The sequence below is a fragment of the Falco cherrug genome, chromosome 5, assembly GCF_023634085.1.
Source record: "Falco cherrug isolate bFalChe1 chromosome 5, bFalChe1.pri, whole genome shotgun sequence".
Lineage (NCBI taxonomy): Eukaryota > Metazoa > Chordata > Aves > Falconiformes > Falconidae > Falco > Falco cherrug.
The window spans coordinates 38,203,026-38,230,145 of NC_073701.1; the positions used below are offsets into that span (position 1 = coordinate 38,203,026).

Sequence of the window (27,120 nt, forward strand, 5' to 3'; positions counted from 1 at the left end):
GTTTAAAAAAATTACTCTAAAAGGCACTGTAAATCCATAGAAGGAGATTTTCACTCTCCGCCAAGAAGCGTGCACAATAACAACCAAGTAATCAAGAAAAACACCATGCTCTGAATGAATGGGAGTGCATATAGTGTCCCTCATCCCTCCTAGTTCTGCTCTCTCTGGGGCCAAGGTGCATTTGGGAGGCACTTTCTGGTCTGTGGCAGTCAGTGAAGGAGCTGATAAGTGTCTGGGGTGTGGAAAACACATACAGTAAGAGCACACTTTGCTCTTATTTCTCCTGTTAACCTGTCCCTTTGCTGTACCAGAATCCACTGAAGCAGGGGAACTGACTGTTGTAACACATTTCTGGCTCCTCCTGGGACGTACTCTAGCTACATTTAAGCCATTAATGGCACCACATCAGCTTGAAAACCTAATTTCTTTAAAGTCTGGTATTGTTTGAAACACATCTCTCCTACCTTCAGTCTGCAAGTCAGCAGCTTGCATCACGGCTTCACAAAACCCCTTCCCAATCTGCTCCCCAATTTTACATTAGTATCCATGAGTTTTCTCTCTCATCCTCTATGTTACAGGTTTGGAGCTGTGTAGGAGGACAGGAGAGGAGGAGGGGAAGGTAAGCATCATTTCCACCTCAAATTTACTAGAAGGCGGCATTTTTCTAGTCCTGTGTCCTGCGATGCATTTCAAACCAATGCCTAGGAGGGCTCTTTCTCATGCCAAGGGATACAGAAGACCCAAATGTCCCTGCATTGCCTTTCAGTGCTGGTAGGTGGAGTGGAAAAGGCGCAGCCTCGCATATTGTAGACAGCACTGTGCCTGAGGAAGGGGGTTTACTTGCCAGGAGCATATAGATATGTGGCATGATGTACCATGTAAAAACTCATGGGAAAGGAAGCCTCTAAAAGGGGAAAGTAAAGCCTCATACCATCAGGAGATTTTAAATATTGTCATCATCATCATCATCGTCACCATAATCATAATTATTTTGCTTTGATATTGTTTCTACTTTCAAATAAAAATATTACATGTGTTCACAACATCAGAAAGGCATATTTTTACAAGCTGAATTAAATACCTACAAGGCCCTTTTCTTTTCTTGATTATGCAAGCGCCCAGCAAGACATAACTGAATAAATACAGGAATATAAACACAGCAAGCACAGACACATGCAGTGATGAAGAGAACACATCTTTCCTCCTGCATTGGCTTGCTGTGGCTTGGTTTTATATTTCTTCACTTCTTAAGCGCTTCTAATGTTGAATCAGCTTTCTTTATTCAAGAAAAGTAGCACAGAGAAGCTACTAACCCTCTTCTGCACTTTCAAGCAGCTGATCTCTGGTCCATAGTGACAGCTTTGAAGAAGCCAGCACCTCTTTGCCATTTCCCGCCCCCCCCCCCAGCTGCAATCTCCCAGATGGCCCACTACAAGCCATGGAGAGCTATTGCCATCACCCCACCAGCCATTAGAGGAGTCATATTCCCGAGGAAGAACACCATTCTCTTGTAGTCAGCTGTTTGTATTTTGATTAATTAAATATTCCACATACAAAGTACTAAATAAATATATAGCTGTGTTAGATACCAGTGTACCATACATGCCCACTTGGAGAGCCCTATTCATTTACAGATGAAATACCATGGAAAGCTATTTACCAAATAGAAAGCAGGCTACAGAATGATTCAACTCTGCAGACTCACTGCTCATTGCCAGGGTGCAGTCCACACAGCACACACGCACGCACGCACACACACACACACACACACACACACATGTGCTCGTGATTGCTTACTCCTGGGAAGAAGGGTGTCCGCCCTCCATAACCTGGCTGCTTGGGAAATGTTTGTGTTAATGCCACAGACACGGTGGGGAGGAGGCAGAGCTCCAAGGTGCACAGGATTAAATCCCACCAGGGTATTGCAAACAGCTGCATGGAAGAGGTTTTGTCTGCAGGGATCCACAGCCTGGGGTGTCAAGGGTGAGGAGGGGAGGGTTTTCAGTGCTGGCCAGGCACCCTGGGGAGCTCAGCTGGGGCGTGTGGTGAGGAGTCAGAGCTAGGAGATAGAGTGCAATCAGAAAATGTGTCAAGTAAATAGCTGTAGATGTTTTTATGTCTTTAAAGTTTCTTCTCCCTCTCCACCGTGGTGTCTAGGTGATAAGGAAGGGGGTTGGAAGTCAACATGAAGAAATAAAAAACAATAGTCTGTCTCTCTCTTTGTCTCTTCTCCACTGATCTCTTGGAGGAGAGCCAGGTGGGGCTGGGAGTGGGCACAAAAATAATGGTGGATAGATAAAAGTGTCCTTGGTAGTACCTGAGATGTGTTCATAGGTGGGCAGTAGTAGGGATGTGTAGGGCTAATGCTTCCACTCCTGACTCTCCTCCTGTCAGACACAGGGTGCAGGCATCCCCCTGAGCTGATCAAAGCAAGTCCTGGCTGGGGCAGAGCTGGTCACAGACGTGGCTGATGATCTTCCTGCTGCTCCAGCCCTACAGCATTCCTGCTAAAAATAGGCCAGGCCAGGCTCTTCCCAACATGTTCCTCTGTCAGAAAAGATGAGCTCCATTCCATGGAGAAACAGTGAGCAGAGACAGGATGGCCAGAGTGGTTTCTGAAAGCTGTGTTTGAGGAGTGAGTGTGGCCTACAAGGGTGTCTGTGTGGGGAAAAGAGGACCTCTCTCCTCTTTTGTCAGTGGGAGTTGGCTCTGTCTCTTCTGCAGGACTTGTCACCGTGTGGCCTGTGCCGCTGCTGACAGGCACTTGGTCTCTTTGCTCGCTGCGGAGCTGCTACATGGGGCCTTTCCCACCAGTGTAGTCCTGGTACGGGCTTGTCCGGGCCTTGGGCCGAGGGATGGAGAAATCCTTTTGGGGTTCAACGGTCTGAAAAGAAAGCACAAAAGTCTTTACCTTTCAAAACTAGAGAGAATTAATAGGATAGGGCTTTAAAAAAAAAAAAAAAAAAAGAGAGAGAGAGAGGGAGAATCACAAAGCTGAAGGTTTCCTGACAGTGTGATCAATGGAGCTGTGGAAGAGAATCCTGGCACAGCAAACTAGTAATTGAGACATGTCACCAGAGGACATGCGGTGTCATGATGTGACCTACTAGGCCTAGCTAGGCTGTGGTCTGAAGGAGGACTGGTGAACGGACATGGAAGCATGGAGACTGCTCACTTTGGATCTGCACCACAACTTCCAGTGACTGCTGGTGGGAATACATTCAGAGCATGGGACAGGGAAAGGAGCACAATCCCCTGAGGAAAGGGAAGAGGCTGCTGCAGTAACTGTGTCCAAAGAAAGGACTTCTTATGTGATGTAAAATCCAGAAGTATTGAAAACCACAACCTCAGCTTTTGCCTTGGGCCCCTTTTGCCATCCCATGTCCCTGGACATGTCACAGTTCCCTCCCCCCAGCCACAGGCACCTCCAGGAACACGTCATGGTATTGCCCAGCTCCATGCAAAGCACCTGCCTGCTCTAGGTCCATCTGTCTTTGCCCCTTCTCCTTCCCTTCCCCTCAGCACCTGAACATTTGACTAAATGTGGTGAAAAAGGTGAAGGGGAGTGTGAACTTACCTTCATCTGAAAGTGAGAAGAGTATGGGGAGTAGCTGAGGTCTTCTGTGTCTCCTGAGTCACAAGACAAGAGGTGGGGAAAGTTAGTGAGTTAGTGTTATACGGTATTTTGGAAATACATCAAGGAAGACTCAAAGGGTCTGTGGCTACATTAGCAGCTCCTTTTAGACTGAACAAACTATGCAATATGCAGGCAGGAACGGGTTAGAATCCACAGGTGGGTAATTTGTTAAATATTTCCTTATGAAAGCAGGAATTAATGGTATTGTAAATAACAGGGCATAGGTGGCCTTGGAGTTTAGACACCCCTTGTTGCCTCACAATTACTGTCATCACCACCAGCCAAATCCCTCCCACTTGCATGCACAAGACACACTCTGCAGTGTTCCCTGAGAGAGCACAGCCTTTCTCATCTACTCTTTTACAAACTTGGAGGTCTGATTCCAGGGAACAAATGTGATCATGGTAGCAGCTCCACATCTCCTACCCATAGATTTGGGAAGTTTCAATTGATAAAACCTTTTTTTGCCCAAGTAGGCATGCGACACATACAGAAAAGTAAGGATTCCTTGCCTCATTTTTGGATGACGGGTTCATTTTTAAATGGATAATGGGAACCAGGTCAGAACCGGAATAAATAATCTCCAAGGTATAAGCTGGAGAGCTCTGAAAAGCTGGAACATTGCTAAGAGACAAATAAAAAAACTCCTGAATTTTTACAGACTTCCCAGACATAACAGAATCATAAGGAGTTACGTCTCAGCCCTGACATGCAGTAAGTCACTCACTCCTCCTACATATCTTTGGCTTTTGCATTGGTTCTTGCTTTATTCCTTTTTGTCTGGGGATTAATCTTAACTAGCGTTTCTGAAATGGCATCAGTCTGAAATTTTTTCCTACCTCTAAATTATCCACCATGTTCAAATCTTTTCTTGCTGCCCTCCTATCCCTTTTAGCTCATGAGTGGGGCATGTGTGCTTGGGGCCGGGGGACAGTGGAGTTGTTCACTTTATCATACCTTGCACAATTTCATCTTGTGTATAGGCACGGTTGTCCACTCCAGTTGTCTGCTTTATGAACTTGGGTTGGCAGAAATCATTTTCTGGAGGGTAGTCCCCCAGCTTCAGAGGCGCAGTAAGGAAACAAATTTCAGGGACAATATACATTATCAGGAAGATCCATCCATTGGACACCAGAGCAATGGCCACAACAGGATCATCCCAGTCATGTCTGTTTAAAACCATGTTGCCTTTTGTAAGCATAGTGATCCACACTACCCAAATGGCAATGGAGAACAGGACAGTGACAAAGATGTGTGCCCCGTGCCTCTTCCAGCTTTTGTATGGCCCACAGAACGTGAACATGGAAACCAAGAAGGTCAGAGCCATCAAGAAGAGCACGTAGATCAAAAGCATGACAAAATCTTTGTTGGTCTCCTGCAGAGACATATTCAGAAATTTGTCTTTCTGGTTTACTAGCATGGTGACTAAGTACTCAATGCTGATCACAACTTGTACCATGGCAAAGGAAACAATGAGGAGCAGCAACACATGCCAGGAGAAGGGCTTTCTTCCTCTCACTAGTTTGTTGAGGTTGCAGGCATGGGTGAGGAGGCATGAGAAGCAGAGAGCAAAGATGACTCCAAATAGGAAGAAGCGAGTGGGGCGAGTCCTGTCATTGAGTTTAATGATGAAAGCAAAAGTGAGACCAAAAATGCCAAGCGTGCCTGAGAGAAAGAAGAAATAGATGGCGATCATGTGCCGCTTGCTGTTGTCTTGGACTTTACAGGTGAGAAAGAAGAGTGAGCAGATGAGAAAAATGGTGATGAGGATGCCAGCTGTAGCCAGTGACTCCAGGACAATCCCCCAGGCCTTCTCCATGTCACAGAGCAGGTAATAGTCATGACTGATGCTGCTGCAGCCTCGGGGAGGGGGTGTTGCCATCCTCTTGCCTTCTTGAACAACCTCCCTGTGAAACGTTTCCCCAAAGCTGTAGAAGAAGAAAAGACACAGGCTGTTATATCAACCACCTAGGTGCTGCCAGCAGTGGGGAAGGAGAGGCAGGAGAGACCTCCATCTCCACCTCACTGGCCAAGCTCACCACAGTGCTAAGGACACGGGGCTGTGGGAGCAGAACCACCCCTTTGTTTGGCATCAGCTCTCAATCAAGGCTAAGCCAAGCCCCTTAGCAGGAGGCAATTCACCCTGTATGTCCTCTGCACGGTGCCTGGGGTTGTGCAATGTTCTAGGAGCATGGGGAGCAGGGAGAAGGTGAGGCACTTTTGCAGGTGTTAGCTTGGTGCCCTGCAGCATAGAGACTAAGCTGCCTTATCACTTTTGTGATACAAGAGCAACTGTTAGTCATAATACACTTTTCACTCTTTTGACAAGTTCAAACAACCCCAGTGAGGTTTAGAGATGAGCAATGCAGAACAGGAAACTCGTTACTCTGTTTCTTTTCCCTTTTTACTTTCTGTGAAACACTCTTGGCTTTGGTTTACAGGTATGAATGAAGGGGAATTTTAACTGCCTTTTACCCTGCAGATAAATAACCTGGATGCCTCCAGCATAGCTGTTCTCACTCCAAATTAAATAGCAAATGCAGGCCACCAACCATGAGCCCTAAACTCATATTACTCCTTACTCACGGCAGTGCAGCAATATGAACTGTCTCAAAGACCTCAGTCCCCTCCCCATGATGCCACCTGGCACTGGCTGGAAGCTTGACATGTCAGAGCTAATGCTGTTCATTGCACGAGAAGTAACCACCAAGTTACCGCTTGAGGAGTCCATGAGTCAAGGATGGATAAGGTCTCTAATGCACCCAATGCATTCCTGCTGTATTATCACATGGAGTTCAGTGCTGTCTGAGTAAGCCTGGTTTAAGCCTGTCTCACCAGGGGATAAGGCAGGCTGTTTAAGTGAGCTCTGCCCATCACTGAGGGGAATTAAGTTGCCAACTTTCTTGGGAGCCTCAAGCATGTGTAGAAACCACTGTACAAGGATGCTGGGCACTTCATGGACCGTTTATGCAGTTACTCAGTGAGTTTAGATCCCAGGGGCCAGGTACTGCTTTCTAGGTATCAAATTGCTCAGTGAGGCTCGTATCTCTGAAACCTACCAAAATGGGAGTTTAAATACAGTATCAGCATGAAACATAGGAGAATCTGGCCTTAATGGTGACCCACCAAGGGATTTCTTTTCAGATATATAAAGAAAAAAGTTAACCTTGCAAAATTTAGTCTTTAGTGCTCACCATGCCATTTGCTTTTATTTTCCCCCTCCAGAACAACATACTGCAGTTATGAGGTGGATTCTAAAACCCTTCCAAGAGATTTTAGGGAGTATAGGTTGAGTCTTCTTAAATGGCAGTTGACCTAATCAAGGGATGAAGGGGGAAAATATTACTGACTCACTCTTAGCCCCACATATGCCTCAATGTGACCTGCTTACAAATAGTGGAATACTTTTCCAGCTTTTAACCTCACTGTGTAAAAGCAGATGTGCAGCTCTTCAAAAAGCTGGCTATAATAAAATGCAGATTATTCAAATATGCAGGAACTCTGGACTCTCCATGGAGAGAACGGAATTAGTGAATAACACATGCAGGAATTTTCACAAATCATTGTTCACAAGATTTGGGGGACTTACGATCTCTTGCACAAGTAGCTGAGAGTTATCTGTAAGTAATAAATAATGCTGCCTGAAACTCTGGAGAGCAAATGCTACAATTTTATCCACTGACATTTACTGTTGATCAGATTAGCTTATCTATTCACAAGTCTGGCAGATACAGAATGATGCTCGCTGTCAGGGTGGGAAGAGAGCCCAGAATGCCAATGTGAGACCCCAGGGCAGCACAGAGCACACCCATAGCTTTGGGTTCTGACTGGTGCTTACTTCAAGTGGTACTTTCCACAGTCGTCCGCCATGGCCCTTGGAACAAATAGGATGGAAGCACCTCACTGCCTTGGAGAGCTGGACCACTTGTGCCCATTTTTGCTCCCTTCTCTTTTTTTCCAGGGTAGATGTCCTACAAGGCATGAAGAGTCTCTGCCCTGTGTCCTGGGGTGAGTCTTACCCCCCAGAAGCTGAGTTTGCTCATCCAGCACCTACAGAAGTATTTGGGATTTCCAAGGGGCTCTGCAGTCTGCACAAGGGAGCCTGTACTACGGTTAACTTCACAGCTCACCCTGTATCAGCTACTGCTTTAGTGCCGAGTCTTCTCCCTCCAGCTGGAGCCTGCTTTTTCTTTGATACTTGTGCGTAAAATACACACAGCCAGCCACAAATTTCAAACTGTTTTCAAGGAAAGCCTGCCATAGCTTCCCCAGCTCCAGCTGGCAATCCCATGTTAGACTCAAGGGTGGGAGGCATTCTCTGTTTGCCAATGGCACCCCATGCCCCTGCTCCACCCCACCCCCCAAGCCATGGTGCTGCCCACCATCCCACCCCAGCCACAGAAGGCAGGTCCGCCCTGGGTCCTGTAGGACGTTGACTTGAATTACCTCTCTGGGTCCTGCCCGGTGAAGGCAGCAGGGAGGCTCCAGCTAGAAGAGGCAAGTTCTGAGCGCGGCAGTGACGGTCACCTCCGCTCCTGCAACCCGGCCGGCCGAGCAGCAGCCCCCGTGGCCTCCTCGGGAGCTTTAACAGCTGGAGGGCTGGGGAGGTGTGGCTGAGCACGCCTATTCCAGTTCCACCGCCTCGCCTCTCCTCTCCTACGGGACACGGCTATGAAAATCCGGCCCCAGTGCCAGGAGATGAAGTAAGGCGTCCTGACGTCAGCGGGGCGCTCACCCCTGCGGCGGGCGCAGACGGGGTTGAACGCTGCTCAGCCAAGCGCCTGATAAATGCCCCCCTCTCTGCTGGCACCCGTGGGTGGGGACTGTGGCTGTGAATAGCAGGGCGTCCCCTCCCTGCTCCAAGCCTTTTGTCTCTTTGCATGCTTTCTTGCCAGATAACTGCTTGCAAGGTGGAAGACGAGGTTGTGGGATGCCAACAGACCCACAGCGCTTGGAGGGAGAGCGGCTGCGAGCTCAGCTCTAGAGGCGGTTTCCTCGGGGCTCTTGCTGCGAGCTGTGCGGGGACACGGCTGCTCCGCTCACCCCTGCCACCTGGGCTCCCACCGGCTCCTTTCCTGAAAAGGGCCGTTTGCCTTTCCTGGTGTCTTGCTCGGTCCAGCCCTGCTCTCCGAAGGCGCAGTTCTGTCTGCTCCCAAGCACTGAGTCACTTTGTCCAAATTGCTGGCCCAGTTAATGAATTAAGGCAATGACAAATACCCCCTTGCTCTACATTGTGCCTCTGGCCTGACACACCTATTGGCACAATTCCATCCAAAGCCGCGCATATCTCCAGCGTGCTCGTGACTTCATCTGTTATTTAAATATTAATCACTGGGTGTATTTTATTATTCTGATTAAGGAATTGTCATCAGGGCCTATCCACACCAAGCACTTGGTCCCTACACACAGCCCCTAAACCTGGAAGTTCCTCCCACCCCTCGGAGGTTGTGCTCCTTCCCAAAACCAGAGAAGCAGCTGTACATGCCTGTGCTGAGATCTGACTGCCCATGGTTGTCTCATCTGCATGTTCATTTCGTTGGTTTTTTTGTTTTAGGGCCCATGGCGTATTTCTGGGTGCTGATCCCTTCTGAATGTCACATGTGGAGATTGCTACAAAACACATACAAGAGAGTCTTCTCTTGTGCACCCCCTAGAAGCACATGGGGGACTGAAGGGATGAGTGGCTTATCGAGTGAAAGGCACTGCTCAGGGCAGGCACTGTAGGGTGGGCCATGCTGAGCCCTAGGACAGTTCCTCACATCCTCCCTAATTTCATTTCAGTGTAAAAACCTGAGGTTTCTTAGGAAAGCACATGCCAGGTTTCTTTACATGAAATTAATCTTAACTTTAAAGTAGGTCTCAAGCTTAGTGAGCCAGCCAAGAAGGAAGCAGATGTGAAAAATGGGAGGAGGAAAGAAGGAGTGATGGAGAGGAATTCAGCACCAGCACAGTGGGACCCAACCTGTCTAGGAAGATATCCCAAGAAGCTTTCAAAGGCTATTGGTCACTGCCAGCCTATTTGCATAACAACTTCACTGCATTTACACAGACACAAAAAACCTAATGGAAAACAGTGTGTCAAATTTTATCAGGGGTAAAAAGAAAGGAAAGAAGAATAACACCATTTTCCAGAATGCCTGAAAAATCCTTGACAGTTAGTCACTAAACACACCCTGTACTTTCAAAAAGCTGATAAATGGGTCTATGTTTAAAGAAAAAAATCCCAAGTGACTTAGGAGCCCAAGTGCTGCTGAGTCCTGGTAGGTAGCCTGAGAAACGGTGCCCGTAGCCCTCAGGCTATGCCAAAGAGGGTGGAGAAGCATCACTGATCTACATGGGCGAGTACAAACAGCACAACGTTCACACCACAAAGGTGAGATGATTGTCACCTTGCTTTAGGGATGGGATGCAACTTGCAGATAGAGGCATCTAAATTTAGATGTCTGGTGATTATTACCTAAATGTGAGCTGGATGTCTCAGCTTCTAAACAGCCCAAAAGTCAGATGGACTGGCCCAGCTGATTGGATGCAGGTGCCTATTTCTATGTATTCTGAAATGCTCCCAGGTGTGGTTGGCTGGATTGTCTGCAGCCTCACCTTAGTTGCTTGCACATAAGCATATAGTGTCATTTGAGGTGTCATAGGGTATCCTGCTCAGCTTCCAGGAACTGCTCCAGGAGCACACAGGTCTCCTGTATCTCCTGTATCAGATCTGGCAGTCCTGTGCAGGTGTTTTGGATACCCTTAAGCATCTCAAATCACCTTTGTAAGAGCAAATGTATTGAGTACTGAATCTCCACTGGCTATTTCAGAGCTGAGATGCAGAGCTTATATATAGGTACCCAGATGTAGATGTCCACCTGTTGTGGTTTAACCCCAACTGGCAACTAAGTACCATGCAGCCACTCGCTCACTCTCCTCACCCATCAGAGGGAGGGGGAGGAGAATCAGGAAAAAGGTAAAACTCAAGGGCTGAGATAAGAACAATTTAATAATTGAAATATAACAACAACAACAATAATTGTAATGAAAAAGGAGGGAGAAGGGAAGAGGAACAAAATACAAAGGGAAGGGAGAAAACCAAAAGGAGCAATGCACAATGCAGCTGCTCACCACCTGCTGACCGATGCCCAGCCAGTCACCGAGCAGCAATTGGCCGGCTCTGGCCAACTCACCCCGGTTTATATACCAAGCATGACGTTCTATTGAATAGCTGTTCTGGCTGTGTCCCCTCCCAATTTCTTGTGCCCCTCCAGCCCTCTCACTGGCAGGGCCTAAGAAGCTGAAAAGTCCTTGACTTAGCATAAACATTACTTTAGCAACAACTAAAAACATGAGTATGTTATCAACATTGTTCTCACACCAAATCCAAAACACAGCACTACACCAGCTACTAAGAAGGAAATTAACGCTATCCCAGCTGAAAGCAGGACAGCCACCATATGGACTTCATTCTGGTGCATCAGCATAGACAAATAGTTCATTGAAGGTACTGTAGCTTGGTCACCTGTAACTCAGTCACCGCCACAGGGATGGTATACAGGATACAAGAGCTGTGTGAAACTACACTTTTGGATCATCAGCTCACACTGAATAACCAGGGGATCTCAAATGGTCCTAGGCACCAATCTAAGGGCAATTAAATTGACCCCTACGTGTCTACAGAGCAGACTTCATCAGACACAGTCATCCAGATTCCCACTATAGTTGGTAGAAAGAAAGAGGCACTTCCAGGGGATTTTCAGTTGACCTGCTTCACAACAAACCAAATCACACCTAAGTATTTGTTTCTGTCCAACAGAGGTGAAGAGAGACAAAATAATGAATTCAAATACAGATCTTTACACTTGTCAGCTGAATTGCATAGCATGTCTCCAAAATAATTTCAACACAATCCAGTAGCAAAATGCTGGTGACATTGGAAGTTCCTTTGGGTGGGAGGCTGTTGGTAGCAAAACAGCTTGCTTTGGCCATACTGCAGCCCTAGAGAAGCAAGCTGGCTGCTGGTGAATGGGAAGGAGCAGTTGCTACAGCTGACAAGAAGAGGCAGGGATGGCAGCAGGGACTGACCCCTTTGGGCAGCAGCCACCTACACCTCCCCTTCCAGTCCTCCAGCAGCAGGACAAGGTGGAAAAGAAGGGCTGGGCTCTCCCTCTGTGTTGGCTCCACTCCTTTTCCCTTCTCGCTGCTGGCATTGCCTGGCCATGCTCCCTCCTGCAGGGTGCCAATGACCGGTACTGTGCATGATGCCCTGGGCCAGCCCTGCTCCACTGGCTTCAGTGTCACAGGGCTGAGCCACCAGCAAAGGGCGGGGTGCTGCAGCCCCTCTCAGCTCAGCCAGGTCTGGGGGAGACAGCATGTCTGGGAGGTTCAGTGGCTGAGTTAGTATCTTTTATTAAGCTGAGTAATAAAGCGAGTAGATGCCTGGGGAGACGTAGTGCTTGGCGCTCTGGAATGTGTCTAAATAACATGTTTATTTTTGGTCACTGATATTGGCTGTGTTGTGAGTATACTTGTGTCATTCCTTCTGCTTAGCTACCTGTGCAGTACATTGACAACACAAGAACAGCCTTGTTCTCTGAAAAAATCCCCCCTGCCAGCACTTATCACAGTCATACTGAACTAACATTATAGCAGCCTCCACCCTGTCCTGCCCCATCCATTTCCTTTGTCTTTAAATCAGTTCAGGTACAAACATTATGACAACCTTGGAAACAGCCTGGCACAAAAGTGACAGGTGTTCAGTCCAGGCAGCCAGCTCTGAGCAGCTCTGCCTTAGACAGGAGCAAAGACAAGGACAAGGGTTGTCATTTCTGGAAAGGTTACATGTGGCACCTCCATATAACATTGGGCTTTCTCCTTGGGGTCCTGTCTCTGAATCCCTTGTGCTCTGTCTCTGAAAGCATGTATACAACCAAGGAATACCAAAACTCCTGCCTAAGAGTTGAATCCTTTTCCTTTGGAAATTAAAAGTGCAGCACCAAAACCTAAATGTTATCTAAAAAAATTGCAAAAGTAACTCATATTGGTGTCCTTCAGAGCTGTTACTTGTCTCTGCAGCCATCAGCTCTTCCAAACAGCATGCTCTGCTTCCTGCCATTTTCAGTCTCAGGAACAAAATAAACATTTTGAGTACGCAACAGTGATGTGGTTTGATGTTGTAATTGCTGTCTCCACTCAAAGAAGCTCAAAGGATTTTCTTTAAAAGAATAGGTTTTGGCCAACCCCTCTCTCTTCCTGGCTTCTAAATGCCCAGATTCCTGTTACGGGGGGGGGGGTGTGTGTGTGTAAGATTTGGGCAAGAAAACAGCAAAGAGACTTGTTAAAATATTGAAATCGGTGCTCTTGAGTATGTCCTATAAACAAAAACTTTCAAACTTGTGAATTATCTGCCAGAGCATCCCTAATTGGTGAGAAGACTGCTTTTGGAAATGCAATGGAAACTGACTACCTGGTCCTGCACTAGGAACTTAATGCTCTGTGGTGCTGCACATGGGATCACTTCTGTATGCAATCCCAGGAATGGCCAGCCTCGTACCTGGACACCCAGGGGTACGGGGTGGCTCCTGGAGCACCCACTGAAACTGTGCTGAGTTCATGCCTTAGATTTGTTCCTATCTCACAAGGGCAGGTGTTACGCTGTTTTTCATATGTCGCAAGTGTGGAAGCTAGAGCAAGAACAGGCAGAAATAAGTGGTAAGCAGCTAAGACCACCTGTGGCTGTGATCACTTTGGCTAGGAAGAGCCTTTTCATACAATAAAACTGGTGCTCTTGAAAGCTGTGAACAAGTTAAAAAAAAATTAGATTTATCACCTCCTTTACGACTTTCAACAGTATGCTGATAAAAGTTTTACTCATGACAACTGAGCCATTCCTCTAGATGTAGTTTCCTGGAGGTATCTTGTGCCCATCTGCTTACCAGAGGAGCTCAGAAGGGTCCAGTCCTCCTTTATGGCATTAACCTCATCTGCTTTTTTGCTGATGTGCTCCCAAAGCAGCAAGTTGCACTGATATGGGTGAGTGGGTACTGTATACAGAGACACATTTGGGAAGAAGCACCTAACTCTCAGGAAACATGGGATCTGAAAACAACAAACGGGGATGTTACCTGATATCCCCAAAAAGGAGGATATGCCAAGGGAGATCCAGGAGAACCCGCATTTTCTCTTTCCCAGACAAAGATGATCTCAAGGCTGGGGAAATGATTTCGGGGAGAGGGATGTCTGGTGCATCTTTAGCTGGCGAAGCCTGACAGAGAGACACTCAGCAAAGCACTCCAGGAGGAGTCAGCCTTTGCTTTCCTTGTGTGCCAGTCCTCATTTTGGTACCCTTGCCTGGCCTCTAATGGTGTTCCCTTCAGTATTCCTTGCCCACTGTGCCTAGAGTAGTTTTCCCTTTTCCCTACTTTTCCACTCCACACACATGTGTGGCTGTTGGCAACAGACAGCCATCCTGCCCTGGAGTCTGAGACTGATTTCTCCGTCCAGCAGTGCCTTGGGTAAGACGCTCTGCTGAGGACTGCTTCCATGCAAGAAGCATTCCTGGGGATCAGGCTGCACACAAAAACTCCCTTCTCAATGATACAGAAAATTCTGCTTTACTGCTCCTGGATCAAACATCACTGCAATGATACAAAGCAGAGCTGAGATCCAACATAAATCACTCCTCCTTTTCAGACTTCATCAGACAAAAAAGTGTTGATAGATTTTTAATCAATGAGCTTCATGCTGGTACAGATCTGTGCCCCGACACAGCTGGCATAAAGACGGCATAAACTCAGTATTGTCTGCCCTAGCTAAATTATGAAAAATACAATTGTATTTACATGTTTAATCTTAATCAGGCACATTCTATTAAGTGATATGGCTGTGTACAAATCTGCTACTGATTGCAGAACCATGGCCTGGGATTAGCCAGCAGTTTTGGTTGTTGGGTGTTATCCAACCAAGATTAATCATTAATCAGTGCTGTGATTTTTCTTGAAGGAAATGGGCAGTGGGTGGGGGAGAGAACTGTAAGGAACAATTGTGAGGTAAGGTCAAGTAATTGAATTCACAGCCTATTGCCCCTTAGTATTTTCTTACAGTTTAGAACAGGTCCCCAGAGCAGGCAGTTCTGATCTCCAGGTGCCATAAATCCCAGTGTCACCTCTTGGAGCTGGAGAGCTGCTGAGGAGCTACATAGGTCCCTGGAAATCCCAGTCAGGCTTTGGTGAAATGTAATCAAGGAGCTTGATACCACAGGCAGCCTTGGTGCTAGCCCTTATGAAGAATGTCTTACTGCAGCCCTGGGAGAAGTAGCTTCTCTTCTGCGCTGTTTCATCTTCGGAGGTATCAGGTGCTTGGTGGCAAAGCTCAGACAGATGGAGGTGAGTGCTTCTAGCACTGCTCTGCTCCACAGACACAGCCATTTCCCTGCAGTCATGGGCTTTACAGTCTGTGGGTCCCTGTGATTTGAGGAGAGATGGTCTGTGTTCCTCTGGGCTTGAGCTGGAGACTGCCGGAAGTGCCACGCCAGTGCTGACCTGGCAGAAAGGTTGCTGGCGTAATGGTTGTCAGATTATACATGTAAACAGTTTATACAGCCAGTGCCTCAGTTCTGCTTGCTAGCTCACCCTAAGTAAAGTTTGTTACTTGACCGCGATTATATGACCATAAAACTTCTCAGATGCCTTTCAGGGCAGCTCAAGCACTTGAATGCCAGCAACCACAAGGAGAGCCCTAGCTCAGCTCATGCTTCAGTCCTTCCTCAATTCAGCGTGTATGTACCAAAAAGGCCAATGCAGCCCTGCAAACACTCAGAGAGATGGGATAGGAGAAAAAGCATATGTACGTTTCATCAAGACTGGGCTAAGGCAATGCTTTCAGCATGCACAAAATGCCTTTTCACTCTGATCCTGAAGGCTCCCCTCCCTTTGGCAACCCAGGAGCCAGGAGAATTGCTCTGCTTGGAAGCACTTCTGGCACAAGCAGATGGCAAGCCCTGGGAGCCTGCAGGTCTGACACTCCTCAGGCATGCACAGACAGCATGGGTTCTACTATTACAGGGGGAGTGCAGGTGGTAGCCTAGGACCCTCATGCTGGGTGGAGGTTATGGAGCTGGCCAGGCAACACAGCTTTGTAACCTCCATTTAAAAGGCCAGCACATTGCTGGGCACCTTCCTTTCACTTGGCACAAGATCATGCACGCAGGCCTCCTTCCACTGCTTCTTCCATCATGTACATTGAGGTGGGCGGGTTGCTCTCCTAACTTCCAGAACAACACAGGCACATAAGCATCCCCAGATACTGCCTCACTAGAGGCCCAGGACTGCAGTTTAGTTCTTTGCTCCTTCTACCAAAATTCTTTCTTGAATTATTCTCCCATTGCAATGTTTGCCAGGAGTGATGAATTGTTGCAACAACATGGAGGTCTTTCAAGTTTCCTCCTGTCCTACCTGCTAATCACAACTGATCCTTTATGAGATCTCCAACTTCCTAGTATGACCAATGACATTAAGTTCCCTAAAGGACATAGCAACATTAATTTGGTGCATGCCTGCTATATCTGGTAGTTAAGCATCATCAAAATCTATGACAGTGATACACAATCAAATAGCTGTACTTAGGGAAAATGAGGGGGAAACAGTGCTCTATTCTATCTGCTTAACTGAAGAGAAATTTAATTGGGTGTGTTTAAGAGGCCTGATCACATTCCTGCTTGAGCTGCTTGCTTCTGTAAAATGATGCCTCCTTTTGCAGTTTCTGCCTAACCTCAGTGGGCACATAACCACACACAAACACGCATACTTGTATGCAAGCATGCACACATAACAGCCTGGCTGCATCCAGCCTCACACTGCCGGCCACGCTTTTGCCTCTGTTGTTGCAATATCTATTAAAAGTAGATAAAAATGCAGGACTTGCAAGGTACAAGGATGCTGTTGGCAGAAGTGGTAGCCAGACAGGCAGGGGGGTGGGGGGCAAGCAATCACAAGCCAGGAGAACCACTTAAAACGGTTTTCCACAGAAAATTCACCACAGGATGTTTAGCCCATCCTGCACTGTGACAGAACCTCTCTGCTTGTTTTGTGAGTCCAGATCTGAAAGATCTGCACTCTTTACATGCTGTTTCAGTGGATGTACCTTGTAAAGATGGAGCACTTGATGCCATAGATTTGAATCCTAGCCAGAGAGATTAATAAGCACTTGATAACTGAAGCTAAGGCCTTAATGTAATCCATTTCATTATTCTCCTTTTAATTCTATCACAATAAGGAGTGGAAATCTCAAAGGGAGAGTTGACTGGAAAATGCAGTCTGAGCATAAAATTCCTACTCTTACTGTTTTAAGTCTTCTGATAAATGCAAAGAAAAAATGACTCTTCAAATATGCGGTCTTAGGCAGGCACACATACACAGATGAACACACACACTCTTCCTCATTCCTTTAAACAAAACTCCATCATTCCATCAAAAGTTCAAATGGAAATTTCCACTGACGATTCAGACCAGTTGGCAGGACTCAAAGTATCTCCTGCTGGGATAGTTTCTCTGTCTCACCTCATGCTTTCATTTAACTCCTCTCCTCGTTTCAGATAAGCCTGCGGGGACATCTGCTATCTTACTTGATGGTCACTAAACATAATGTAAACTTGCCATGTTTGCATGGATCTAAAGAAGCAGCAATTCTGGGCTGGAAAAGAGTGTTATACTGTTGAATATGAAATAGGAACTTCTGTACTCCAGGAACTTCCAGCCTGGATGCTGTGCCTGGGGCTGGGAGAAGGCAAGGTCTGAACTATACAGAAAATACAGCTGTCTGCCATGTCTCTGGCCTTGATTATTTTTCTTCCAACCTTCTTGACAACCTAGGATCTCCTCTAAGCTACAGGGAAGAATGTCAGTGCACAGCCATTATTAGTATCCAAATAGAGAAGACATTTACTGCAAGCCAGGAGTTTTTTATGTGCTTCAATTTGGACCAGTAGCCTCAACCCAAGGAGCCCCTTTCTGGCCCTCCTGTGCTCCTCTCCTGCCACTTAGCTGTCCCCTAAATGGGAAGGACCAGCAAGCTCTCCCATGGGAGCCCCTAGGATCCCTGCTGCTCTCTAGACCCAGCAGCCTTGGCTGTTTTGCTTCAGAAACAAAAGTGAAACCCCCTAAGTGACAGCCATATGCCAAGGAAAGGTTTAGCTCCCAATTAACTTCTTCAGAAATGCAAACACAGTTTCAGCTAACGGTATGAGCAATCTAGGACGGTGTCAGAGATGAGGAACAGCTCTTGGTATGTGCATGATACAGCAAAGGGAAGCTTCAGCAGGTTCTCTTCCAGTGCTGTTGCATTGCCCAATAATCCCTTCCTTGTTCATTATTAACAAACTGCTATAACTGACATTCGTTTGCAGTAATGAAATACCAACTGGCACATGAGCAGCTCTCCTGAAAAAGCTGTAAAGTGCTTTTTGCAGGAATCCCTGGCTGCAGACAGGAACCTCACCCCGGGGTAAAACCTAGTAGCTGTTGGGCAGCAGAAAGTGCTGCTACATTTCAGCAAGCACATGGTACTCCATTCCCCAGATTTGCAGGGACATTAATTTAATCATGCAGAAAAAAATCATTGTCTGTGTGTTTAGATTTTAAAAGGCAAAAGGAATCACTACTAATGTGGGGCCTGACCTTCTGCTTGGCACACAACACATCCCATCATGTGTGGGATAAACTCAGGTATACTCTTGGGGGGGGGGGAAATAAAAGCCTATGCAGCATGTCAGTGAAGGGATCTCACATATCCTATGGATTTGAGCAATATTATTGCTGACTCCAAGGGCTTTATCAAGTTACAGGATTGTGATGTACATAGGGGTGAAGTTACCATGAAATCCTGTGTTACCTGGGGTTAGAGTTTGCTCAGCCAGAACTGAAGCCACACAGTAGATCTGAAGCTGTGTTGAACTGGAGCTGAACTAAATCAACTTCACTTCTTACCCGACAACCCAAATAAGAACTAAATCTAACCTACAATGATTCACCTGTCTGATCAGCAGTGCGGTTTTACTAGAGGTAAAGAAAATCAGCAATCCCCATTTATGATTCTGTCAAACAAAACACACATTCTGGATGTATTATGTGACAGTCTTTAGTAAACACAGCATCTATTGCAGTCCTGTCCCAATTTTAAAAAAAAAATCTGCTATTACATAACAGTTGATAATCCCCAATCTCCAGAGTGGTTAATCTAGATGTACACATGGTTAAAACCTCTGTTAGCCAATTGAAATCTGACTTTCCTAACTACTCATTTATAATCATCAAGCAGAGAAATGACACTGTTGAGTCTGTTGCTGGTTAGCCTGTATACCAGCCTTCCAGGACAGCACAAAATTATGATAGATTTGCCCTAAACCTAACCATCCTTCTCTTTACTCATCAAAAGGATTTAAGGTAAGTAACGAGTTGAAAGAAGTTGTTGAGTATAAACGCACCATCTCTTTCTAACACGCAGTACTACAGTATTAAACAACGAGAGACTTGCCCAGAGAGCCCAGCAGGATCTCCATTGTTTTCTATCATTTATCTCATTGATTTGTATCTTCTAGAGCATTTGTGAACACAGATGCCCATCAATTCCTGTATGGCTGAGGTGGTATATTCCTGCAGGTGTGCAATGGAGGAATCTCCATCTGCACAGAGACTGTAGTACTTCCTCTGGCAAGAAGCTTCAAAACATAGAGGTGTCTCCTAAAACACCATAAAGATGGGAAGAGCCATGCAGGAACTGCTGAGGCAGCTCACATCTCCCACACATCCTGGAAAACACAAGAAAGGCAGAGCTGGAAGCAAATGGCTTGGGCAGGCACCTGTCCATTGGCTGCTAAAGGCCCTGCAGGACTATATTGCAGTGCAGCATGAACAGCAAAGCTAAGAACCAGCCCTGGGGCTGTTTAGGGACCTGACTGCAGGCTGCTTGGTGCAGAAAGGCTGGGGAAAAGTGAGGAGGGCAGAGTGCAGAAGGTGCTTAGAAAGGGGGATACATGCATGAGACCTTGGTGAAGGAAGTCAGACATATAGGAATGGCTAAAGGTGGGGAAAGGAGATGGGGGATGTGTCCCCAAAAAAGCTTCCAAATAATGAAAGCTTAATAATGCAACACATTGAGGCACGCTGAGCATGAGAAAACCTTGCTCAGCAAGTATCTCGGCAGAACTTGGCAGGCCTGTGCCAGCTTCAGGAGTGATGCATATAGTTGCCAGCTAATTATGTGAGAGGAGGCCTTGGCTGATGCTTCCAAAGGAGTAAATCAGTCCATGCAGAGAGGGAGGCTGCATGCAGGCACTCCTGGGCAGAGGGGCTCCCCTACCCCAGGCTATACAGAGATATTCCCTCTCCCTCAGACACAGGAAAGGTGGCTCCCCAGCTGCAGGTGCCACTGCCCCAGGATCTCCATCACTGAATGCTTCCAAAAGTTAGTGGAGTCCCTTGGCCACCTTTATCTGATCAAATGATGGGAGTGGACTGGGTAATGATGCAATCCTGCAGACAATGCAGGAGAGCAAAAAAGTGCAAACTCTGCCTGTCTGGGCAGTGAGATTCTGCTGACATGCTGAGCAGGCAGGCCAACCTGCTCTGGTATACCAGTACAGCCTCGTTTGTCAGGTAGTCCAGGTTTCTGCCACAGGGCTCAGTCCACTGCCCACTTCAGCCATAGAGGAAAAAGTCTTCCAGCTGAAGCAGGACCTGGGGCAGTGCACAAGGTCACAAGAAGTTTCCTTCAATCCAGAATTCATTTTAAGGCTCAGCATGGCTTCTGGTGCAGAGCTACCTTACTTTAGCAAAGCAGGCAGAAATTTACGTATTTGTCCTGACACTGCAAAAGCCAAGGAGATGAGTGTCCAGACCACAGAAGCCACTTCAAGGCAAGGTCATCCAGCCATGGTTGGCTTCAGATCTCTACTTGTCAAAGGTCTTTCCCTACCAAGAGAGATAGCGCCATGCAACTCACCATCCAGCTATAGAGAGGGACTTCTCTCCCCATCAGTCCTCCTCATTATCCCTGTATCTTCACATTCCAATAACTACTGCAGAGTCCTTTCCACAGACTCCAGCATATTTTTGGATAACCCAGAAGCTCTTTGAGGCAGAAAATCGTCTCCTCTCGTGCATTTTCCCTGCTACCCATGTAAATTGTTAATAGGCGGTCCTGTAGATCTCAGGTGATCAGAGAAGCAAAGGGTTGACATGGCTAACAAAACTGAACACTTCCACCAGAAGCCTACCCTGGCCCAAGCAAGAGAGGCTAAAGATCACAGCAAAGGAAGAGAGCTCTCAAAGTGTGTCCTGTTTATCCATGTGTCCTGCTTGACACAGGACAGAAACACTGTTGATTCAGGGGTTCTGCCTTCCCTTCCAAGAAAGAACAGAGCAATTAGCTTTCCAAAGGGCTTGTTGCATTTAAAAAGGGAAAAAGAGAAAAGAAAGTCTTATTTGCTGTGTAAGATACAGAGATAAAGGCACTCACCAAAGATTTTTTTGATAATATGCCCTCCAGAAAGCTGCCTTCCCATTGCACAACAGGTTTATCCACAACAGAAGGCTAACAGGGCCCTGCACTAGCCACATCTTCCTTTACATCTGCTGCTTCTACTGAATTCAAGACATCCACAACTGTCTGCTACATGATTTTCAAAAGAACACATGCTCAATCAGTACATGCAAATAAAAGACAACCAGTGACTGCAATTCCAGCAATTCTCCTTCCATCAGCTTAACACAACTCCAATGGAGACGGCGATTCCTCACTAATCACAAAGAGCTGTTAATCAGCAAGACCAGGTGGCAGCATCTGACCTGTGAAAGCATCACTGGCATTTTCAAAGAGGGGAGGTTGCCTGGCATTCAGAGGATGGATCTTCAAAAAGTCCTCTGAGCTAGACAGAGGCAGTATCATTGGAGTAAAGAAATCGTATCTGAATGGGAACCTTGGAACAACCAAAAGGGTCACAAAACACTAGAATGCTTTACAAAGGGCTTTTTAACAATCTTGGCTGAGATACGCAAGCCTGGATGCAGCCAGCCACCTGAACACAGGCAGAAGGCTACCTCAAAATTGGATCTTAGAACAGACTATCGAATCTATTTCCAACATTTCTTCTATAGATCTTTTATAACCATTCCTCACTATGTTACTTATTTTAAAAAGCACAGCCAACACTTTTTGCATTTTTAAAAGTTTGCACTTTTATCTAAACTTCTCTTGAAAACTGGAACGGCGACTCCAAGATTCCTAGTCTGTACTAAAGTAATTATCACCAATGGGTGGAGAGAGCCTAAACCAAGATACTCACACATGACTCAAGCGTATTCAATGAAAAATAGTTCATAGTTCTGCAAAATCTCTAAGAGGCATCTCAAGACCTGCAACTGCAGGAATGGAAAGCTTATTCTGCCTACGCTTCGTCAAAGGAATTTATTAGGCTGTCTGCTTCATATTGTTGATTGTGTTTGGAGAAGACCAGTCCTTAACAACCAAAGAGAGCCTCTGGTATGCACCAAGATAAAGGTTTAACGCACCTGTAAGCATGCACATGAGCAGCAGTAATAGGAAATCCCTCACTAGTGGCAAATTTATTATTCTGAATACACATTGAGGGAGAAGTATTGCTTCCCTGCTGATGATACATCAAGCACAGAATCCGGCAATGAGAAATTAGGCTGAGTATCTCCTGTTATAAATTCCCTTCAACTGAGCTACAATAAAGACAGTGAAAGACCAAGTATATCCAATTACATGCTTGACTGGGATACCTTAATCTCTGTTGCTTTAAATAAAATTGAATGAGCCTCCACACATTCTCTGCCCAGCTTTCTCCACAGATCCTGTGCCCCCTCACATTGCTACTGCAGGAAAGAAGGTACTTTTGTGGCTCCAACTCTGATTGTGCAAAAAAATCCTTTTTCCTACCTCAAAGCCAAGAAATTTTGTGGTTTAACCCTGTTCATGGGATGGAGCAGACATACACTAAAAACCACACAAAGGAATAATTTTCTTTTGGAAAGCCAGCACAACCAAAGAAATTCCACCTTATCATGCAACCCTCCCTCTACCTCACACACAGATGACTTGCAGAGCAAGTTTTGCTATTTGCCTCTCTTTACACAGAGACCTGTTTGTGAGTGAAAACCTTGAGAAGGATTAAAGGGGACTTAAATCAGTCCAAATGGGAAATATGCCAAAAAATCCTGTCTTCTTTGACAGTACCAAATAGGGAGGAAGGAAGTGATGGACAGAAGCAATAGTCTCAGAGAGGCCTGTCCAGCAGGGTTCTTTTTCTGCCTTTGCTAGTACTGGAATGGAAGAAAAAAAATTTCTCCTTTTTGCATAGAAAGCTCACACTGCATTTCCCTTTCCTCAGGAACCTCTAGCAACCACCAAGTCCAAGCGAAGACAGAAACTTTGTAGTCCTATACCTAGACGTCATTTTAGGGAGAGGCAACAGAGCAGCATGTACATCTCTGCAACAATGAGGATCCTCCACCAGAGAAGGCAAAGATTGAGTCCTCTTCCCTTAGGCAGTCAAAATTCCTGTGTTAACCTCTAACAGATAGCTTCAGGCTTCTAGATGCTTCCCTGAAAAAGTGCTGAATAAGCTCCACCCCTCCCTGAGGACTTTCAGTGTCAACAGTTGAAGACTGCAGTGCCACTGTCTCCTATTGGACAATTAAGCATGACCTTGGCACAGCCCAACACACATCCTACCATGAAACACAACATATACTTGATTATCATGTTCAGGAAGGCATGTACCTGTGACCCGGGGGGCTTTGGAAGCAAAGAAAGCCTTATCGTCATCATCAGGAGTTCCCATAACTGAAGGGTCCTCAGGAAGAGATACAGCATTGGAGGCATGGCTGTATTCATCCCTAGGCCAGAGAACAAGCGACCATTCCCATTTCTTAGGTGGCACAGGAATAAAACAGCCTGAGCTCTCCCTTTTAGATATTGTTATGCAGAAGGAGCTTTCATAGTCCAACCAGAGGAAAAAAATCCATCTGAAAACTAAAGCATCTTTTACCATTTGCTTCTTTTGGGTTTTTTTGGGTGTGGTTTTTTTTTTTTTTTTTTTTTTTTTTTTTAAGCTCAGGAGTTAACCCCAAAGCTTAGGATTCTGTCAGAAACTCATGTTCTGATTCTCCATGTTTACATAGTCATAGTTTTTGTCCCCCCAAAATCTACTGTTTAAGTGCATAAGCAAGAACAGTAAGAATTCGGAATGACTACATGAACTACCTCTGTCATCAAAGCTGGATTTTTACAGCATTTGCTCTGCAACATTTACAAGAATTAATTGCTTACTTGAACGTTTACAGAAGCTCCTCACATACCATTGCAGGCAAACCACAACTTCACATTTATGCAACATCAAAATGCTTCGTACGTGCCTGTGCCTTTCACAGGTCATGCAATCAATTCCATTCCTTCTTAAGCACTTCCAAGGGCTTTTCAGTATGTTGACTGTTTTCCTTCTTCAGTGCTCAGCTAAACTGGGAAGGTTTACCAACTTCAGTCCTGCTTTGTAAACTAAAGCCCTCCAGAGTCCCAGAAGCTTCTCACTCTTAAGAGTTCCCTCCTAAACTGTGACTCTCCTCAGCACAAGTTAATGGTGTTGCTAGAAAGTCATCACACTTAGCTCTTCCTCTTGGCCAACTCTGCTTTTCTTGGAGTAGGGGGGAAGGTGGGCTGCCAGGTCCTTGAATAGGCTGTGTTCCTCCTCATTATTATTTTAAGTAGATTTAGACTCAGGCTGCCACCACAGAAAAAGCACCCTGGATTCCCCACCTTGGTTCCCAGCTATGCTTTCCTGCCCACAGCTTCCCTTGCAGGTCCCTGGGCAGCAGGAGCATAGCACTGGGGAACTGAGATGGCCCAAACAATTTCAGACAAGGTCAATTCAGTGCAGCTTCTGCTCTGAACCACTGTGTGATTGCAGGGATTGCTACTTTTTGCAGCTATCCTAGAGCATTTATCTTGCAGCCAGTTACCCACGCAGATGTCAATGTCTAAATTAACTCCTCCCCTCCAAAAGATTGTCCTGCTTCTGCCAGCTCTCAAACATGTAAATGAAAGACACTATAACCCCATTCTTTACTGTCCAAGGTAGTCACATATGCAGTATTAAAAATCTAAACTACAAAACACTGTTTAAAATACATATTACAAGTATATAAACAATCACCTTTGCATTATGGACTTGGGAAGTATAACTGTTTCAAACTACAAACATCCCTACCAAACATCTTTTGAGAACACAGCTTTTGCTGAAACTTGAGTTTCAACCACAAAAAAATGACAGGTTGTGTTAGTGTGACATATGATAGGACTAGGCTAAGGTTAATCCTTCACTTCAGCTCCCTGCTGTGCGAAGACTCAAGAGGTGTGCAGAGAGGCGTACTTCAGAACTGCCCCTCAAGAGTCCTCACTGAACAAACACACTGGCATCAGTTGTTGTACAAAAGTATGCAGCCACACACATACCAGTGCTGGTATCTTCTGAACTGTCTTTTATACAGAGACAGACAGGTCTCACTCCATTCTTTTCTCCTCATGTTTCATTAGATCAGCTACACATTTTGCTTTAGCCTGGCTCCAAATTCTGTTTTGACCAAATACATCTTTAGACTCTCCCTATTTCACTTCAGTTATACAAACACCCAGACCTAGCCCTCATGGTGTAGTTGCAGTAATAAACTATTTCCTGCTCCTCCAACCTGTTGAGATATTTTTAGCTGAAGTTGAATGCACATACCTGTGGCAGGTGAGGCACCGGTGAGAACGTGGGTGTGATGAGACCTTTGCTTTTCTAGTGCAAAGTGTTTCTACAGCTTGTCATTCCAAACTAAGGGAGGCGGCCAACTGCCTAGGAGTCACTCCTCTCAAAAAGGCTCTGCATCCTTTTACAATGAGCAGCTCTACTTCTCTCCTTGTTACTCTTGTAACTGCAGAGAAGGGATAGAGAATTTGATCCCATCAGGAAGATAGATTCCCCCTTGACTATTGCAGCCTTCCACACAGGAAAGGACAGAGAGATGCTAGAGACCCTGCCAATCTATTAAAGCAAGCCTCCTACTACTTCTGAAAGGAATGACCCTGGCCTACCTCCTCCAGCAGTAAAACTGCCCTCCACATCACTTTACAAGACTGGTTCAGGACCGACTCTGCATGCCATCCATTACATAGCGAGAATAACACTAAGAGGTTTTCCAGAGACCCAGGCTCCTCAAAAGGATTTAATTTTAAATTGCTGATAGTGGGACCAACCCTGTACTGCTTGTGAAAGGTAAGAAATTTTGTTCAAGCATCCAGCAGGACAGAGAACCAGTCAGGAGAGTTCCCTTGCTCCATGGGGAAGGAGCATTTGCATCTCCACCCACATACTCTTTACTCCTCTCTCTGGTGCATTATAAGGCTGTTTTATCTCTACCTGTGAGGATCCCTACCGAAGGGCCCTGTAGAATTAACAGGGCTTCCACCCCTGCCTCTCTGCACTAGGACTCGTAGAAAATGCACTCTCTACCTGCTTTCCAAGAATGCTCTTAGCAGAAAACATACCCAAGATCTGTATCCTTACTTATCTGCCAGTGATCTTAAGACTGCTTCAGAGCTATCAAACTTGAAGGTGACCATTCTGGAGATGCGAGTAAACTGTTACCAAAAAAAAAGGCCAAAGAACACTGGCACTCTTCTCACACAAGGTAGTATGTTTGTTCCTCATGAAGACAAAGCTGTTCCTATTAAGTTTTAACAATGCTGTGGTTTTTTTGTAATTTTACAAAATATGCTGCCCCAGACAAAAGTACAAAAGCATTCTTACTAGCATATACGTGTATATTAGATGTTGATACTATGAAGTAGCCATCGTGCTCATCTTGACTACTGCAGTAGTTTCAGCTTTCCATTTAGATCTAAAAAAGAATCTTTTTAACATTTTTCACATAGTAGAAAAATCCAGTTTATGAGCAGTTCTAACAGGCACTAAATTTTCATGTTGAGCGGTCACAAAAGAGCATCTCACACTGCCCACCAGCAAAAATGTCTAGTGTGAAATTTTTTGTCAATGGGAACTAGCACTAATCTTCTGGTTTGATATGAAGTAGTACATTTATCCCACTCTTGCAAGAGTCTACCTATACGGCACTGAACTCTGCCCAAGACAGAGAAATAAACAGGAAAACTGTGTCAAAGAGCCTCTACAATACCCGGGTTTCTTCACCACCCAGCTCATGAGCTGCTTTCCTATGTCAATACCACCCTCTTGTGTTGGTTTGCAAGTACTACAAGAATCAGCCACAAAAAAAACCCCAAACAAAAAAAAAACCACACACCAAAAAAACCACCCAAACCCCAGATTTTTCCTTGATCTTGCCAATCATTACAGATATTGGATCTAATTCCAGGCAGTGAATAGCCTAACCCTGTCAAAACAGGTTTTGTCTGTGCTGGGCCACTCT

At 45.8% G+C, this 27,120-nt stretch overlaps 1 protein-coding gene across 1 annotated transcript; it reads right to left on the minus strand.

Annotated features, from left to right (window-relative positions):
* Positions 1-593: 593 nt before the first annotated feature.
* LOC102049770 (retinoic acid-induced protein 3) lies at positions 594-27,100 on the minus strand. Its single transcript, XM_027808397.2, has 4 exons — positions 8,084-27,100; positions 4,595-5,565; positions 3,578-3,630; positions 594-2,884 (listed from the first exon to the last, which is right to left on the minus strand). The coding sequence occupies exons 2-4, from the start codon at positions 5,517-5,519 to the stop codon at positions 2,792-2,794; spliced, it is 1,071 nt and encodes a 356-aa protein (XP_027664198.1). The 5' UTR covers positions 5,520-5,565; positions 8,084-27,100; the 3' UTR covers positions 594-2,791.
* Positions 27,101-27,120: the final 20 nt, after the last annotated feature.